The sequence below is a fragment of the Saccopteryx bilineata genome, chromosome 4 (genome assembly GCF_036850765.1).
Source record: "Saccopteryx bilineata isolate mSacBil1 chromosome 4, mSacBil1_pri_phased_curated, whole genome shotgun sequence".
Classification (NCBI taxonomy): domain Eukaryota; kingdom Metazoa; phylum Chordata; class Mammalia; order Chiroptera; family Emballonuridae; genus Saccopteryx; species Saccopteryx bilineata.
Genome location: NC_089493.1, coordinates 276,267,486 through 276,287,137, shown reverse-complemented (window position 1 = coordinate 276,287,137; position 19,652 = coordinate 276,267,486). Strand labels below are relative to the sequence as shown.

The following is a 19,652-nucleotide window of genomic DNA, read 5'->3' as shown; positions in this document are numbered from 1 at the left end:
GACGCAATTTAGGACAGGAGGGAGGAAGTATGATTGGAATTGGGAGGAAAACCAAGAGTGTTGATATATGGGCGAATATGAAAGAAGGAAGGGTTTGGTCAGCAGCATGCGATATTGCTGACATTTTTTTTTTCTTTTGAGACAGTTTGAGAGAGGGATAGACAGGGACAGACAGGAATGGAGAGAGATGAGAAGCATCAATTATTAGTTTTTTGTTTAAGTACCTTAGTTGTTCACTGATTGCTTTCTCATATGTGCCTTGACCGTGGGGCTACAGCAGACCGAGTAACCCCTTGCTCGAGCCAGTGACCTTGGGTTTAAGATGGTGAGCTTTGCTCAAATCAGATGAGCCTGCATTCATGCTGGCGACCTTGGGATCTCGAACCTGGGTCCTCCGCATCCCAGTCCGATGCTCTATTCTCTGTGCCACCGCCTGGTCAGGCTATTGCGGACATTTTTAATGAGTATGAGAAAAGCAAATGTCCTTGGATTTGATGATTGGGAGGTAGTCTGTTAAGGTGGAGGGGGACATTGCATGTTAGAGAGTGTGGATGATTAGGAAGTGGGATTGTTAGATATCTTGGTGAGGTTTGTGGTGTAAAGATCAGATGAGGCAAGAGTGAGAGGCACGTTACGGTTTGGAGATTTGAGGTTTGTGGACTAAGGAGATGATGTGATGGAGGAGAACACTGTGGGCTAAGGAGATGATGTGATGGAGGAGAACACTGTGGGCTAAGGAGATGATGTGATGGAGGAGAACACTGGACTAAGGAGATGATGTGATGGAGGAGAACACTGTGGGCTAAGGAGATGATGTGATGGAGGAGAACACTGTGGACTAAGGAGATGATGTGATGGAGGAGAACACTGTGGACTAAGGAGATGATGTGATGGAGGAGAACACTGTGGGCTAAGGAGATGATGTGATGGAGGAGAACACTGTGGACTAAGGAGATGATGTGATGGAGGAGAACACTGTGGACTAAGGAGATGATGTGATGGAGGAGAACACTGTGGGCTAAGGAGATGATGTGATGGAGGAGAACACTGTGGACTAAGGAGATGATGTGACGGAGGAGAACACTGTGGACTAAGGAGATGATGTGATGGAGGAGAACACTGTGGACTAAGGAGATGATGTGATGGAGGAGAACACTGTGGGCTAAGGAGATGATGTGATGGAGGAGAACACTGTGGGCTAAGGAGATGATGTGATGGAGGAGAACACTGGGCTAAGGAGATGATGTGATGGAGGAGAACACTGTGGACTAAGGAGATGATGTGATGGAGGAGAACACTGTGGGCTACGGAGATGATGTGATGGAGGAGAACACTGTGGGCTAAGGAGATGATGTGATGGAGGAGAACACTGTGGGCTAAGGAGATGATGTGATGGAGGAGAACACTGTGGGCTAAGGAGATGATGTGATGGAGGAGAACACTGGGCTACGGAGATGATGTGATGGAGGAGAACACTGTGGGCTAAGGAGATGATGTGATGGAGGAGAACACTGTGGGCTAAGGAGATGATGTGATGGAGGAGAACACTGTGGGCTAAGGAGATGATGTGATGGAGGAGAACACTGTGGGCTAAGGAGATGATGTGATGGAGGAGAACACTGGGCTAAGGAGATGATGTGATGGAGGAGAACACTGTGGGCTAAGGAGATGATGTGATGGAGGAGAACACTGTGGGCTACGGAGATGATGTGACGGAGGAGAACACTGTGGGCTAAGGAGATGATGTGATGGAGGAGAACACTGTGGACTAAGGAGATGATGTGATGGGGGAGAACACTGTGGGCTACGGAGATGATGTGATGGAGGAGAACACTGTGGGCTAAGGAGATGATGTGATGGAGGAGAACACTGTGGGCTACGGAGATGATGTGATGGAGGAGAACACTGTGGGCTAAGGAGATGATGTGATGGAGGAGAACACTGTGGGCTAAGGAGATGATGTGATGGAGGAGAACACTGTGGACTAAGGAGATGATGTGATGGAGGAGAACACTGTGGGCTACGGAGATGATGTGATGGAGGAGAACACTGTGGGCTAAGGAGATGATGTGATGGAGGAGAACACTGTGGGCTAAGGAGATGATGTGACGGAGGAGAACACTGATACTCTAGAGAAGGGCTGTAATGAGGCAAGTCTAGGAGGTGCTGAAGGGTGGACAGGCTGCCACATACCCACTTGGAGTTAACCTCTGCCAGCTGCATACATAAATCTTTTAAGTCTTTCTCTGGTCTATACTTACGGAACATTTTAAAGTACGTTTAGAAAGAAGGTCGTTTTTAGATAGTAAAAAAGGCATGATTTGAATGACATTTTATTTTATTTTATTTTTTATTATTTTTTTTTTTTTGCATTTTTCTGAAGCTAGAAACAGGGAGAGACAGTCAGACAGACTCCCGCATGCGCCCGACCGGGATCCACCCAGCACGCCCACCAGGGGGCGACGCTCTGCCCACCAGGGGGCGATGCTCTGCCCATCCTGGGCGTCGCCATGTTGCGACCCTCCTGGGTGTCGCCATGTTGCGACCAGAGCCACTCTAGCGCCTGGGGCAGAGGCCACAGAGCCATCCCCAGCGCCCGGGCCATCTTTGCTCCAATGGAGCCTTGGCTGCGGGAGGGGAAGAGAGAGACAGAGAGGAAGGCGCGGCGGAGGGGTGGAGAAGCAAATGGGCGCTTCTCCTATGTGCCCTGGCCGGGAATCGAACCTGGGTCCTCCGCACGCTAGTGAATGACATTTTAAACAAGATATTTAAAGGGTTATATAACAAATATCCAGTAATACAAATTTGACTGGCATTTTATTTTTTTCTGCTCGATGTATTGGTGATATGCTTCTTATACAGCATGTATATGAATATCTGGTGTATAGTAGGAGTTGGAATAAATGTTGTTTTTTGAAGCTCTCCAAATTAAGACGAACACACCACAGTTGATGCTGATTTTATATATGTATGTAGAGAAAGGGGCTTGATTTATTAATTATACATTCCTTCATGACCCAAACCAATTTATAGGTTTGCATTTTAACTATGTAATGAGTTATAGTACTAATCTGTACACCTGTAAAGGAATGTGTATCAGGTGTTAGGTTCTGAACTTTCAGTCCCCAAATAATGTAGTTGTATGTTAAATGTTTTCTTTTCCTTTATTATAACGTAGGTGAATGCATCCCGGCAGGATATTGAAGATGCTGAGGAAATAGCAGCCCCAACTGGTAGTGGAGCAGATGCCACCGAAGCACTGTTTAATATGGTCAGCATTTATTAGCGAAAGCAGGCCTACGCGGTTCCTAAGTCTCGAGTGGGGGAAGAGGCAGCTAATGGTGTCTCATCTTCTTTGTGGCTCTAGTTTAGAACAGTAGTTCAGCAAACTTGAAAATGGTTTCTTTCTTTTTGAAAATGATTTCTTAAATGAGTCACTTTCTTACCTACATGCTTACTACAACATGTTGGTTTATTTCTTAGGTTTGAATTTGGGTTTGGTAAAGCATGCTTCACTTTTATTCTGTTTGTTTTTGTAACCATATTATTATTGATGAGGGAGTGAGAAGTAGAAGTGTACCAGTTTATTTTCTATATTTTATAGGTTGTATACCTTACTGTATGTAGTACATCGCTACCTGGGACAGTGTCTTAAGTTGGGTCCCCTGAGGTGGAGATTTGGGGGCCCTTGGACAAGGGTGTGAGGAACTGGGAAAGGGCTGGGGAAGGATCTCAGGAAGGGTTTCGTCTCAGGTGGACAGCAGCGACAGCCTGATCCCACTGGAGCTCTGGAACGTGATTGTACCTAGAGCTGTTCCCAGCTTGAGACGAGGGAGATGGTCTCTGATGACCCCTTGTCAGTCAGTCATTAGTTCGGGCAGGGGGGATTTGCTGGAAGGTGTGCAAGGCTGGTTCTGGTCCCTGTTTTGCTGAGGAGTCTTCTGTTGGCAGCCAACACTCACAGCAGCAGGGATGGGTGTCCTGTCCTGGGGAAGGAGACAGGAAAAATTTGACTGGTATTTCCTTTTTTTCTGCTCAGTGTATTGGTGATATGCTTCTTATAAAGCATGTATATGAATATCTGGTGTATAGTAGGAGTTGGAATAAATGTTGTGTTTTTTAGGAGACAGGGAGGGAAAAATCTATGATGTTTGCATAGCCATGCTCTATGTGGGTCTTCTAGATGAGAATCAGAAGCCAGGGCTCTGAACCTGTGCTTTTATTTTGAATTCCACATGTGGTTCGAATTCACATCTCTGGTTGAGCCCCTGCCTGGAATGATATATATGTATTTTCTTTGTCTTTTAAAGGAGGTAATTACCTCCAACAGGTTTCCCACTAAACTACTTTTTCTGAAATGTTTAATGTCAATTTATATGTTATCTTCAAAGGATGAAGATGAAGTAACTGAACCCGAAACAAAGGCTGACCCTGAAAGGCTCAATCAGATGGTGCATCCTGTTGCCGAGCGCCTGGACATCCTATTGTCTTTACTGTTGTCCTATGTTAAGGATATCTGCTATGTAGATGGTAACAACTCATAATAGTCATAATAGCTACTGTTTATTGAACACCTGCTATGCACCTGGCTCTGTCCTGGGTATTTTCCATACATTATCGAATACTGACAGATATACTATAAAAATCACTCTTTTGAGTATGAGGAAGAAAGTTTAGAGGGATTAAGTTCCTTGCCAGTGTAACATAGCTTGAAAATGGTGTCACTGGGATTCAGGTTCAGTTACCTGTCTACAAAGCCCTTGATCTTTTCACTGATTGTTGTGTTAAAAAAACTGTATGTGGCATTTGGTCAGTTTTAGTTGGACATCAGCTTATACTCAAGTTGTTCAAGACATTTAAGAGTGTGTTATAGTAAATACTGATAATGGTGGTTGGTTTATAAACTGAGTTTAGAGGGTCTTGGTACTGTGATTGTGCCAGGTGTTGGTACTGACCTGACAAATCGATATGTTTCTTTCCCTCGTGGAACTTTAGGTCTCACGAAACTTTTAGTCCAGAGCAGTGTTTTCAGCCACCAGTCTGTGGACTGGTGCCCGTCCGTGAAAGAGTTAACCCCCCTAATGTACTCTGTAATCTTCATATGACATCAGGGTGGTTGACTCGTGGGGATCGGCACCAGTCCATGGACCGGTGGTTGAAAATGCGACTTTATTAAGTCCTTAGCAGTAGAATTGCCTGATCAGATGACTTCTGCCATGTGAATTGTAAATTGTCCTTTAGAAGGATTCACATTTGTGGCATTAGGGCAGTGTGTGTGAAGGAATCCTGCCTTCTTGCCAGAGCTGGATCGTTATACTTGAAAAGTTTTGCAAAATAAAAATGGCATTTTGCTTTAATCATAAATGAATGATCTATTTCTTAATGGTATTGTTTTCTTTTTAAAATCCAGAAAATGAAACTGGTAGCTTGAAAATAATGCATTTATAAAACTGAAAAGCCATGTTTTCTCTGTAGGTAAGATCGATATCAACAAAACAAAGGATTTATATCGAGAGCTCATAATCATCTTCGACAAACTCCTGCTGCCCACCCATGCCTCCTGCCATGTACAGTTTTTCATGTTTTACCTCTGTAGCTTTAAATTGGTGAGTGTGTCATTAACAGTCTCTTAGCTTATTTTATCCTTGCCCACAGTTTTCCCTTAAAAACGGGGGGATGGAAGGGCGATCATGAGGAGAGAATTTACTGTTCTTGAGTTTATTTTACTAGTGCCACTAATAAAGTATCTGTCCTTTAAGCGTGTGGAAAGAGCAGAGGGCATTTCTGCCTTCCAGCTCAGCAGAGTGCTCTGAAAACATCCTGCATTTGGTCCACTAGCTGGTGTGCTTCCCTTTAATTCAAGCTTTTATTGAAATCTCATATGGGCCCTGGCTGGTTGTCTCAGTGGTACAGTGTTGGCCTGGCGTGTGGAAGTGCCAGGTTCGATTCCTGGCCAGGGCATATAGAAGTGCCCATCTGCTTCTCCACCCCTCCCCCTCTCCTTTCTCTGTTTCTCTCCCTCTCCTGCAGCCAAGGCTCCATTGAAACAAAGTTAGCCTGGGCACTTAGGATGGCTCTATGACCTCTGCCTCAGGCACTGGAATGGCTGTGGTTGCAATGGAGCAATGCCCTAGATGGGCAAAGCATCATCCCCTAGTGGGCTTGCCGGGTGGATCTCAGTTGGGCGCATGTGGGAGTCTCTCTCTCTCTCTCTCTGCCTCCCTGCTTCTCACTTCAGAAAGATGTAAAAACAAAACAAAACTCATATGGGCCTTAACCAGTGGTGGTACAGTGGATAGACTGTCATTCTGGGATGCTGAGGTCCCAGGTTCAAAATCCCAAAGTCGCCAACTTGAGCGTGTGCTCATCAGGCTTGAATGCAGGGTTACCAGCTTGAGCGTATGGTCACCAGCTAGAGCATGGGATCATAGACATGATTCCATGGTCGCTGGCTTGAGCCCAAAGGTTGCTGGCTTGAGCAAGGGGTCTCTGGTTCAGTTTGAGCCCCCTCTTCAAGGCAGGTACAAGAAGCAAATCAGTGAACAACTATAGTGATGCAGCTATGAGTTGATGCTTCTCATCTCTTTGTCAAAACAAAAAAATACATGGAATATTTAACAGTTCATTTTTTAAAATATTCTCTTTCAATTGATCCTAGCTAGCCCAAACCAACTTTTTAATTCGTAATTTTAAAACTTTAGGCTTTGGCTATCTATTTTGGGGTGGAGGTGGGGGTGAGTGGAGGACTCTTCTCCTTTGCAACTATTCTGTAGCTTTCTAGAACAATCAGGAGGGTATTGGTGATGGGTAAGAGTCTGTGTCAAAGTTATGTGTTAATAGCTTTTCAAAAGAGCTATTTCAGAGAAGATGGAGGTTGCATCCTTTGTTAAAAGGAAATGTACTCAGTCTTTTTTTATGATTGGTGTAGTCAGGTGACTGCACATATTGGTGAATTTTATTCAGAATGTGCAAAGACTGGAAGGTTATGTTGCACCCTGAAAGGTCCTACAGAAAGATTCCCATGTGAGTGTGGAATGTCACTGGTTTCCAGTTCTTGCTAAATGTCAGGATCACTTGTAGAGCTTTTTTTTTTTTTTTTTTTTGTATTTTTCTGAAGCTGGAAATGGGGAGAGACAGTCAGACAGACTCCCGCATGCGCCCGACCAGGATCCACCCGGCACGCCCACCAGGGGCGAAGCTCTGCCCACCAGGGGGCGTCGCTCTGCCGCTACCAGAGCCACTCTAGCGCCTGGGGCAGAAGCCAAGGAGCCATCCCCAGCGCCCGGGCCATCTTTGCTCCAATGGAGCCTTGGCTGCGGGAGGGGAAGAGAGAGACAGAGAGGAAGGAGGGGGAGGGGGTGGAGAAGCAGATGGGCACTTCTCCTATGTGCCCTGGCCGGGAATCGAACCCGGGTCCCCCACAAGCCAGGCCGACGCTCTACCGCTGAGCCAACCGGCCAGGGCCTGTAGAGCTTTTAAAATAGGTGATTGTAAATCCCTTTCTGTCACAAACCTGAATTGGTACGGCTGATTTTGATGCTCAGCTTTTTTTGGGATCCATTGGATTATTTAGTAACACTTGGGGGATCCTTTTATTTTTAATATTATTTCAAGGCATTTTAAAAATAAGAACCATGATGACAGTATTCGTTATTTATCTAGTACTATAACAGAGATACTAGAACTTTCCCACATTAGTGAGTTAAAATCTTAGGATTCTTCATAGCTAGGATAGCTTAAGCATTACAGAAGATCAGACCAACACCTTCTTTTGTTTCAGGGATTCGCAGAAGCATTTTTGGAACATCTCTGGAGAAAATTGCAGGATCCGAATAATCCTGCCATCATCAGGCAAGCTGCTGGAAATTATATTGGAAGCCTTTTGGCAAGAGCTAAATTTATTCCTCTTATGTAAGTAACCTGATTTTTCCAACTGCTTTTTTATATCATGCTTTAAAAGATAATAGCATTGTGTTAAATCAGAGAAATATCTGTGTTATATTTTTGGCCTGTCTTTAAAGTGAAGAAAATCTGTTCCTCTTGACCTGTGGTGGCGCAGTGGATAAAACGTCGACCTGGAACGCTGAGGTCGCCGGTTCAGAACCTGGGGCTTGCCCAGTCAAGGCACATATGGGAGTTGATGCTTCCTGCTCCTCCCCCCTTCTCTCTCTCTCCCCTCTCTCTAAAAATGAATAAATAAAAATCTAAAAAAACAAAAACAAAAAAAACACCTTTAAAAAAAAAAAAAAGAAAATCTGTTCCTTCCACTTGCAAATGTTTGTATTTCCAAGGGGAATTTCCAAATAAAATTTCTCCGTTTTTTTAGATATAAAACCTCATATGCAAAGCTTTTGTCATCTGTTCAGTGTGGTTGCACTTGAACATGAAGATCCATTGGTTTCCATGGATAGTGTGCAGTGTCGTATACTGTTTGATTCTTTTTATAGGTCTGTCACTTTCATTTGCATTCTGAAGAAAAAATTCTTTTAAAGGTAATAGAAGGATCTGTATAGGAGGCCAGCTCTGGGCCCGTGTCTTCAGGGACCCATGAAGGTATAGACATCTTCGGGTGAAGCTGCTGTCAGAGGACCCTTCCTCAACAGTTAAAAACTCATTCTGTCCTCAATTGTTGACACAGGACTTCATCAGAACCCTATAGGGAATGGTGAAATCAACCAGACTTTCTTTTTTCCTTATAAACTGTTGGTACACGTGCCCTAGTTTTTGGCACGATCCCTCTAAGAGACCTGGGGGCTCACTGGAGAAGCCTTTCTGAGTTGTTAAGGTGAAGCTGTTCTCCGTCCCCTGGGACCTCGGGCGTTCTCAGGGGCTGCCTGTTGTTCCGAGGGGTTCATGTGCTCTGGCTTGTTATTGGAGGGCTGTCTTCGCTCACCCACCCCACTTCCCTCTGTTTGCTTCTCTGTGCCCATGGGGAATAGATAAAGAAGCTATGGACTGACTTTCCTTAATTTGTAATGAGAGGCAATTGTGATTTTTATCTCACTGTACATTTTTTTATGAAGCCAGTGGAGTTGACTTGAATTTTTCTTTTCTCTAGTACCGTGAAATCATGCTTAGATCTTTTGGTTAATTGGCTGCACATGTACCTTGATAACCAGGATTCTGGCACAAAGGCATTTTGTGATGTTGCTCTCCACGGACCATTTTACTCAGCCTGCCAAGCTGTGTTCTACACGTTTGTTTTTAGACACAAGCAGCTTTTAAGTGGAAACCTGAAGGAAGGTCAGTGCTGTGGGATTGGTGGGTGTGAACTGGATTTTCCTTGTATACCAGTCACCCTTTAGAATGGAGATTGGTTACTTTTTTGAGAATTTGATGAAAACTTTGGAGTCAGAAAACCACACATGCACACAGACTTTTAAGTGATTTCAAGCAGCTCATAGGCCCTGAAAACCCCCTTAAGCCTCCTAATTATTGATGGATTTGGGTTGAGAACCTCCACTAGAAGGTGGCATACAGGGTGGTTGTAAGATAAGAAGACGCTCTCTGTCACAGGTGAGGCTGGCACAGTGCCGGCGCCCTGCCCAGCGCTTCCTGTGCAGCCCTCCTTGTCCTCCCTGCGGCCCAGTGCAGGGCACGTGCCCTCCCCACATCAGAGGGACCAAAGCCCAGGCAAGTGATTTATCGGAAGGATAGCAAGTGAAACCAGGTGAGGGTGGCTGTAACGATTGGTCATAAGAATTATGAACCTTTATGTAAAGAGTTGAGTAAATTTAATGGTTTTCGCTTTTGCTAATTTCTAAAGGTTTGTAATTTAAATCTACAGATGAAGCTTGTTTATTGGGTTAGTATGTTTTAGTTGAAGACAGTCCCCAATAGTGATGTCAGTTAAGTCAATGTAAATTGTTTTGTTTACTGTCATGAATAATTCAAATCGTTCAATAGGCTGTTTCCTCTAAACCAGAGTTCCGTAACCTCTGCACTAGTGACATTTGGGTTGGAAAATTTTTTGTTGTGGAGGTTGACTTTGCAATGTGGGATGTTTATCAGCCTCCCTCCCCCTCTGCCCACTAGGTGGCACTAGAACCCCTCCTTATCCTAGGTTGTGACAGCTGAAATTGTCTCCTGACACTGCCTGGTGTCCTTTTGGGGATGGACACAGGTGCCTTGAGTTTAGAACTACTGCTCTAAACTGAAACTCGTATGTGTTGTGTTATATATATTTACTTACCTCCTGTGTACTTCGGAAAAGATGTGGGGATTAATAATTGTATGAACTAGTAGGACAAGTTTTTATCACAAAGTCAATAAAATCTTGGCTGTTCTTTGTGTGAATAAATGGTAAGATTCCTATTTAAAGAGGCTATAGTTCCTCTAAGCCATGATGTGCCATTTTTCATAATTTCTATTAAAATAAATATAAATAAAAGAATCCCCTAACAAAATATACTTTGTGGCCTTGGCCGGCTAGCTCACTCGGTTTAGAGCATCGTCCTGAAACAACAAGGTTGTGGGTTCAACCCCCGGTCTGGACACACACGGGAAGCAACCATAAAATGCATGACTGAGTGGAACAACAATTGCTTCCCTTCCCCCTCCCTTCTCTCTCCCTTCCTTTCTCTGTCTCTAAAAATCAGTAAAAATTAAGCCCTGACCAAATAGCTTGGTTGATTGGAGCGTCATCCTGGAGCAAAGAGATTGCCGGTTCGATTCCCTGGTCAGGGCACGTGAAGAAGCAGCTTGATTTTCTTTCTCTCTCTCTCCCCTTATCCCTCTCTCTCTCTCAAAAAAAAAAAAAAAAAAAAGGACACACACAGAAGCAGCTTGATTTTCTTTCTCCTTGTCCCTCTCTCAAAAGAAAAAAGTGCGCGCGCGCGCGCGCACACACACACACACACACACACACACACAGTAAGGCTGGTGTTTGTGGCCATTCAGGTTCGGTAAAGAAACTGGAGCTGGAGGATGTGGGCCGTTCCGTTTATTAGACTCTTGAAACGGAGGATGAGCGAGTAGGCAGGGCAAACTATTCTTTCTCAGGACTCTCAAGCAAAACAGGCGGGGTGGGGGGAACCCCTTCTCCTGCAAACAGTAGCAAGAAATGGGCCCTGCCAGTGGTGGCAGGCAGTCCACTGTCTACAGTCTGCCGCCCTGAGGGCAAGCACCTGCAGCCTTGTATAGATATAGACTACACAGGAAGTACTGCTCGCGCTTGTGTACCTGTCAGGCAGAGTGCAAGTGAGGAAGCCTAACATACTTGTTTGCCCAACGTGTGTGTGTATGTATATGTATGTAATAATAATATATATATATGTATAGATATATATTTAAGCACAAATTGGTTTGCTTGCCTCTTAAAATAGGGCTGGTATTTTTCTTTTATTAATATAGGAATTTATTAGCTCCAGGAAAGTGAAATTTTTCTTTCTACATCCATAGTTGGGTTTTTTTTTTGTTTGTTTATTTTTGATGGCAGCAGGGAGAGAGAACAAGAACATCAAGCTATTCTTGTAGGTGCCCTGACCAGGGAATTGAACCTGCCAACCTCCACCCTCTGCGCTCTGGGACGATGTTCCAACCAACCAAGTTATCTGGCCATGGCTATAGTTTTGTTCCCCGCAAAATGTGGAATACAGACAACTTAATGCTCATTTAAAAACATGCTCAATTTTACTAATAACTTAAGACATGCGAGTCTTGCTGTTTTTTTGTTGTTGTTGCTTGTCAGATATATAGACATATACATACAACATATGGACTACAGGAAGAAGAAATTTCTACAGCGTGAAGTCATTACCTCCAGGGGTTGCAGACTCACTTGGTTGCCAGAACTTTTTCATGATTTCAGATCACATGGTCTTTAAACTCAGTATATGCTGGGATTGCATATATATGAATTTCAAATTGTCATACAAGCTTATAGCCCACTAGGATTGCTTGCTCACTTCCTGGGTCTTTAAAAGAATTAACAGTTTCTTCAGAAAACTTGTCTTAGTCATAAATGAATGTGCTTAATCCCCGTGATGTTCTGGTCTCTACATTGTGTGACTGTCTACATGGACCTTTATTTACCTATGAAAAAAAGACAGTTGTCATTTTACCTTGTAAAAAATCTTTTGTTTTTTAATCAAAGGTTTGAGGTACCTTCAAAGTCTAAATTTTGAACGTATAGTGATGAGTCAGCTAAACCCTCTGAAGATTTGCCTGCCCTCAGTAGTTAACTTCTTTGCTGCAATTACAAGGTAAGTTATTTGTACTTTATTGGTGAAAATTATTTAAAAGTAAATTTATGTTAGTATTGGCATTGTAAAATTCCATTACGTTTCTGTGAAACTATTCAATAAAATTAGTTAATAACATTTAATTTTTTTAACTCTTTTTTATTTTAATTTAATTTTTTTTTACAGAGACAGAGAGTCAGAGTGAGGGATAGACAGGGACAGACAGACAGGAACGGAGAGATGAGAAGCATCAATCATTAGTTTTTCGTTGCGCATTGCGGCACCTTAGTTGTTCATTGATTGCTTTCTCATATGTGCCTTGACCATGGGCCTTCAGCAGACCAAGTAACCCCTTGCTCGAACCAGTGACCTTGGGTCCAAGCTGGTGAGCTTTGTTCAAACCAGATGAGCCTGCGATCAAGCTGGCGACCTCGGGGTCTCGAACCTGGGTCTTCCGCATCCCAGTCTGATGCTCTATCCATTGCGCCACCGATAACAAACATTTAAAAAGCTGTAACCTATAACTTGCAGGGATACTATAATGCAGCTATTGTTGTTTTTTTTTTTTTTTTTTTTTTACAGACAGAGTCAGAGAGAGGGATAGATAGGGACAGACGACAGACAGGAACAGAGAGAGATGAGAAGCATCAATCATCAGTTTTTCGTTGCGACACCTTAGTTGTTCATTGATTGCTTTCTCATATGTACCTTGACCATGGGCCTTCAGCAGACCGAATGACCCCTTGCTTGAGCCAGCAACCTTGGGTCCAGGCTGGTGAGCTTTTGCTCAAACCAGATGAGCCCGCACTCCAACTGGCGACCTCGGGGTCTCGAACCTGGGTCTTTCCACATACCAGTCTGACGCTCTATTCACTGCGCCACCGCCTGGTCAGGCGAGACCTTGGGCATTTAATCAGCATATTCAGGACAGGATCAGTTTAAAATCTTTAACAAATAAGTTCTCTATTATAAGATAAAAATAGGCCCTGGCCGGTTGCTCAGTGGATAGAGCGTCAACCTGACCTGTGGATGTCCTGGATTCAATTCCTGGTCAGTGCACACAGGAGAAGTGACCATCTGCTTCCCTTCCCCCTTCTCTCCCTCTTCCCCTCTTGTAGCCCATGGTCCCAACGTGTTAGTCTCAGGCACTAAAAATAGGTTGGTACTCGGGCCCCAGACAGAGTTGCCAGGTGGATCCCAGTTGGGGTACATGTGGGAATCTGCTTCTCTATCTCCCCTCTTCTCACCTAAAAAAATTAATAATAATTCACCCCTCAGTCCCTTGTAGACAGCTTGCTGCTTTCATTGACCAATCTTATTTTTCTTTTTGCTGGGTATCTAGTTCAGGGTTTTCTTTCTCCTGAGAGCTCAAAAATGGTAAAGAATTAAGGAAGAAAGAGACCAACAGGAGTAGTGGTTAGTACAGGAAAGGTTCCAGCACATTGTGGGAAGACAGGAGGCGTGTAAGGACAGCAGGATGAAGCAGAACAGAGGCAGCTGCCCCTAGAACAGGCATCCCCAAACTACAGCCTGCGGGCCGCATGCGGCCCCCTGAGGCCATTTATCCGGCCTCCGCTGCACTTCCAGAAGGGGCACCTCTTTCATTGGTGGTCAGTGAGAAGAGCACTGTATGTGGCGGCCCTCCAACGGTCTGAGGGACAGTGAACTGGCCCTCTGTGTAAAAAGTTTGGGGACCCCTGCCCTAGAACATTCTTGGGGTGGGAGTTGGGGGCTACTATTGATGAGCAGACTGGTCAGAGAGATCTACATTAAGGAATTTATGTATCATTCTGTAGCTGCTGCTTTTGCGGAATGGTTTTGAGATTCATTACCAACTCATACATCTGTATTTTAACTGTTGAGTAATGTTTTATTAATTTTTAAAATCTGTTCCTTGTTGGGATTGAAGCTGTTAGTTTTTCAGTATTGGGAACAGCAGCTTAGGGACAGGATGTATGTGTGTCTTGGTGCGAAGGCACAGACTTCCTGTCACGTAGAAGTCAGCTGCTGGGTTGTAGGAGGTGCACATTGTCAACCTGGCACACCCTGCAAACTACTCCAGTGTGGTTTTGCTGGTTTACCCTCCCACCAGGCATAGGGAGTGGAATGCGATCCTTGGCTACTGGAACAGAAATAGGCATGTTGCTTAAAAGTACAATGGTGACCTGAGAACCTGAGACAGTATCCCTGAATGACTGCTGTGGGAGGGTAGGAGGTAGAGAGTCACAGAGGGGAGCTAATTCCTCATCTCAGGGAAGCCGTCTGATAGTGATTCCAGTTGCCAAGTCATACAGAGCTAACCACCAGAAGAATTGACAGTATAATGCTCCTGTTTTTTATGAGTTCTTCCATAAATTGAACTGTTTTTACTTACTATGCCTGTTCCTTTCTTTACCATTTTCTGAGATGGTGACTTAGTCACCCCACGCCCCTCTCTCAGTACCAAGTCTCGCCACCATCATCCAGTGTTTCTTCAGTAAATCTGGAATCCCTTTTTCACCAACCCCCTAACTCCCGTACAAACAGTAAAAATGAATATGTACAGTTAACATACTTTTGCAAACTAGAGAAGTTTTTCTTTGAACACATTAATTTTTACTGAGTTGTGCATATTAATTATCTAAGCCCGCTCTCATTTTCTTAAAGTGATAGCCACACTTTCTTTCTCGTTGGCAAACTTATAAATGGAAAGCCCAGAGAACTGTACCCTAAAAGCATTGTTTTCTGCTTTCTGTTCTTTTCTGTCTTGCACTGGTTATGTTCGGCGGTCGCTTAGGTGGTCAGTGTAGTTGTCACATGCATGTTCGTGCAGAGGAATTCCAGCATACTCATGAGTCTGTCCGTGTTGGCTCTCTGTTCCACAGTAAATACCAGCTAGTCTTCTGCTACACCATCATTGAGAGGAACAATCGCCAGATGCTACCAGTGATTAGAAGTACAGCTGGAGGGGACACGGTGCAAACCTGCACAAACCCCCTTGACACCTTCTTCCCCTTTGACCCTTGTGTGCTGAAGAGGTAGGTTCTCTTAGACAGTCGACCGGCAGTTGGGGAATTTAAACACATTGTGTATTTGCTTTTCCCAGGATTGCGAGTTAGTTTCCTTGTCACGAGTGGCCAGCCATTCCTAGCCATTTATAAAGTCTGGTTGCCTCGCACATATTTTATAGGCCCACAGTACAGAATGCCTGTTTGAGGCTGCTGAGTGTCATAGGCACAGTGGGGTTTGCAGATCCTTTATTTATTTATTTATTTATTTATTTATTTTTTCATTTTTCTGAAGCTGGAAACAGGGAGAGACAGTCAGACAGACTCCCACATGCGCCCGACCGGGATCCACCCGGCACGCCCACCAGGGGTGACGCTCTGCCCACCAGGGGGCGATGCTCTGCCCATCCTGGGCGTCGCCATTTTGCAACCAGAGCCACTCTAGCGCCTGAGGCAGAGGCCACAGAGCCATCCCTAGCGCCCGGGCCATCTTTGCTCCAATGGAGCCTTGGCTGCGGGAGGGGAAGAGAGAGACAGAGAGGAAAGCGCGGTGGAGGGGTGGAGAAGCAAATGGGCGCTTCTCCTGTGTGCCCTGGCCGGGAATCGAACCCGGGTCCTCCGCACGCTAGGCTGATGCTCTACCGCTGAGCCAACCGGCCAGGGTCAGATCTTTGCCCCAGTAGGAACCCAGCTTAAGACCAAGGGTTTTTTGTTTTTCTTTAAACCTATTGGTTTAAACATACAAAATACCCAGAAAGGGAGGATGCTTTTTTATGGCTCACAATTTTCTGCCAGTGGCTTGTTCCTTCCTCTAGAGACCACATCCCATAACATTGCACAGGATAAACAAAAGCCCAAAGATTTATCTTGATGGATAATTCTGAAAAACCACCAAGCTAGGCTTTTTCGAGGGGGGGGTGAGAGAGAGGGAGAAAGAGGAGAAGCATCAACTCATAGTTGCGGCACCTTAGTTATTCATTGATTGCTTTCTCATGTGTGCCTTGATGGGACGGGGTGCCTCAGACCCAGCCAGTGACCCCTTCTTCAAGCCAGCATTGTTGAATTCAAGCCAGCAACTATAGGGTCACAGCTATGATACCATGCTTAAGCTGGTGACCCTGCCTTCGAGCCAGCGACCTCGGGATTTCAAACCTGGGTCCACAGCATCCCAGGTTGACGTTCAATCCGCTGTGCCACCACTGGTCAGGCTTCACTGGAGTGTAGGCTTCACTCCCCAAAAGCGGAGGGGAAAATACAGTATTTTATTAAATATTAATATTTTAACACACCATTTGGTTCAGAATATTTTTTTCCTTATTTTCCTCCTTAAAACCGTAGGTGTGTCTTATGGTCAGGTGTGTCTTGAGTGAAAAATACGGTAACTTGATTTTGAAATATGATCTTTGTTGACAGGTCAAAGAAATTCATTGATCCTATTTATCAGGTATGGGAAGACCTGAGTGCAGAAGAGCTTCAGGAGTTTAAGAAACCCATTAAAAAGGTGAATTTGTGATTTAATGCACTTTTTAGGAATCTCCTTTGTGGCTCATAAAACAGTCAAATAGTAAATAACAATGTTACACTTAAAACTAGGGCATTTTATTCATTCTGCCTTTACAAAATTCTAAGCTTAGTGTATGTTTCTATGAAAAGAATTTTTGGTGTTTTTTGAAGAGAGAGAGATGAGAAGCATCAACTTGTAGTTGTTCACTGATTGCTTCTCATGTGTGCCTTGACTAGGGGGTTCTAGCCAAGCCAGTGACCCCTTGCTCAAGCCAGCGACCTTGGGCTTCAAGCCAGTGTGATCTTTAGGCTCAAGCCAGTGACTATGGGGTCATTGTCTATGATCCCACGCTCAAGCAGGATGAGCCTGCGCTCAAGCTGGCGACCTCAGGGTTTTGAACCTGGTTCCTCTGTGTCCCAGGCCAACGCTCTATCCACTATGCCACTGCCTGGTCAGGCATGAAGACATTTTCTTTACCTTTCCAGAAGTAGCACATTGCTAAGGAAAGGAGGAATTCTTGGAAGCTTTTCAAATAACTACCTGTGATCTTATTGATAATCTCTGCTCTTCTCACAGGACGTGGTGGAAGATGAAGATGATGACTTTTTGAAAGGTGAAGTTGGGATTACACCAAGCTCCTTTGACACACATTTCCGAAGTCCTTCAAGTAGCGTGGGCTCCCCACCAGTGCTGTACCTGCCAGACCAGTCCCCTCTGGTAGCAAGGATTTATGATTGAGATGAACATTCCTCCCCATCCTGCCCTTCAGTACCAGGGCTCATACTGTTTGAGCTTTACGTCGAACAAGAGCGAGTACATGCCTCAAGCAGCTTGCTTTCAAGTTAGACTTACTCTAGTGTCTGAACAGACCTATGATGTGCAATATTTTACAGTGGAGTTGATGATAAATATTGAAGGCTTGTCTGTTTAATGTATACTTTCTTTTTGTATGTTATAGCTTTTTAACATAATTATTGTGATATTTCTAATATTGGTAACAGCCTGTTGAAACAGATTGAATTTTTAACATAGGTTTTGATCTGAGCCATAGTCATAGGACTTTACTGGTCAGTGAAAAACTTCTAGGCCACTATTTAAAGTCTTTAGAATGAACTTATTTTGGAAACATCGTTTACCCTCTGCTTAACTGTATTTATTTGTGGGATTCAGTGTGGTGCAGAGAAGATAGGATGAAAGTGGAGAGATGGCCCGGGCTTGTCCCAGGTGCTGAAAGTTGGAGATCTCCAAGGACTTCAGAGACCAAAAAAAGCCTGAAGGGAAGAGATAAATATTAGGGAAACAGAATCAGACATCACAGTATACCTGTGAGTGTAAAAATGGATTTAAAAGGAAAATGTCATTCTCATGGACGGAAAGTAGGGTTGGGCTTTTATAAACCACAGCACAGAGTATTTTACCCCGAAGCTCCCACGAGTGCTGTTAGAACTGGAACCTTTCATTTGTAGTGGATTATTAACATGGGTTTTTTTAAAATTTTACTGGACTCAGTAGACCAGTTCTTATTTTAAAAATTTCTTGGGAGGGTGAGGTGCTTTATGGTTATTTGGTGGGCTGGTTTTGCTAGCAGCAATAGGCCAAGGTTACAGCTGCAGTCTGACTGCTGGCTGTTTGTATCATGGATTCAGCTCAGTGAAACCCTCTTCTGTCCAGGTTCTTTTTGTATTTTTATAACTAAACAGAGAGGAATCTAAACAATCTTGCTTTATAACAAATTTGTGCAGACACTGCTAGAGTGATTTTGAAGCTCATGCATATTTTAGCTTCATTCCTTATTTGTGTACTTTTTTGTTACTTGTGAAAATGGACATCTTTAAACATATTTATTTTTCTGCCACTTTTACTATTTTTTTATTTATAAGCAAGTAATATTTTCTTGATCACAGATATTTTGTAATGAAATACTTCCTCTTTCCTAGGGCTTTGTATGCTCTTGTATAATTATAGTTATATTGATGGCGATGTAGAGTTTGAGTGTCAGTATGTAAATACGTTTTTGGAAAATAGAAAGTTTATCGCTTTAAAAAGTTTTGGATATTGGTGATTTTCTTTTGGTTACTTGGTTGAAAGTCATTTGAGAACCCTTAAGTTCTCTTTTTTTAACTGCTGGCAAAAAGGTGGGATTATTGTATATTGGATAAAATGAATTAATGAAATGTGTCCATAGAAATTAATGGTAAGTGGGGTCTTTGTGGGTTGGGAAGTAGCTTTAATGTACAGAGGTATATATTTATAAATTAGTCTGTTTAATTTCAAAGGAGCTTGAGAAAAAACCTATTGTGACAATAAAACAATGACATGGTGAGTCTGGAACTCTTGTTATTCTAATAAGGGGAAGTAACCCAGGAAAGGAGCTTCTCACACAAATGTTCTTTTTAATTGGGAATGCTCAAAAATAAATTGCATGTTGGTGATGAGAATGACTTCTAGATACATTTGAGGTGTCGGTGACTCCCCTTGATCACCACCAGCCAGGTGTAACTGAGGCCTGAACTGGGCTAAGGAAGGCAAACATTTCTTCAAAAAATTTACATCCTTTGAAGGAACATCTCTGGGGAAAAAATAGTTGTGAATCTTTTTGGGAATTGCATGAAAACAAAAAATTTTCTATCCTCATGAAAAACAGACTTTCAATTGGTGGAGAACCAGTGTTCATTCCTTTGTGTATCTGCTGTGGTTGGGTCTTCCTTAATGAGAACTGTCTTCTCTTTCTAACCAGGTGTGCCTTACACTCTTCAAAGCTCCAATTTTATTGAGCTGTACAGTGGAAATAACTAATACCTACTCTAGGGTTGTGAGGATTCAGTAGAAATGCATGGAAAGGCAGTTAATAGCTGGCTACCTTGTGAAATAGTCTAAAGCAGGAAACACTTCCATGGGAAAATCTTTTCAAGACAAAGATAACTTCCATTTCATCCACCGTAGTTTCTTGGTAGCAATTTAAGAGATCTCAACTGCAGA

The 19,652-nt window shown here is 43.6% G+C and overlaps 1 protein-coding gene across 1 annotated transcript in view; it reads left to right on the top strand.

Moving 5' to 3' along the window:
- The window catches only part of RRN3 (RRN3 homolog, RNA polymerase I transcription factor), a 31,755-nt gene extending 12,741 nt beyond the window's left edge, over positions 1 to 19,014 (top strand). The window contains exons 10-18 of the mRNA XM_066274793.1: positions 3,179 to 3,271; positions 4,392 to 4,530; positions 5,476 to 5,606; positions 7,781 to 7,911; positions 9,059 to 9,243; positions 12,095 to 12,203; positions 15,047 to 15,199; positions 16,583 to 16,670; positions 17,250 to 19,014. Coding sequence (XP_066130890.1) covers positions 3,179 to 3,271; positions 4,392 to 4,530; positions 5,476 to 5,606; positions 7,781 to 7,911; positions 9,059 to 9,243; positions 12,095 to 12,203; positions 15,047 to 15,199; positions 16,583 to 16,670; positions 17,250 to 17,411 — 1,191 coding nt within the window. The 3' untranslated portion in view covers positions 17,412 to 19,014. The remainder of the gene's footprint in view (positions 1 to 3,178; positions 3,272 to 4,391; positions 4,531 to 5,475; positions 5,607 to 7,780; positions 7,912 to 9,058; positions 9,244 to 12,094; positions 12,204 to 15,046; positions 15,200 to 16,582; positions 16,671 to 17,249) is intronic.
- The last annotated feature ends 638 nt before the right edge of the window (positions 19,015 to 19,652 follow it).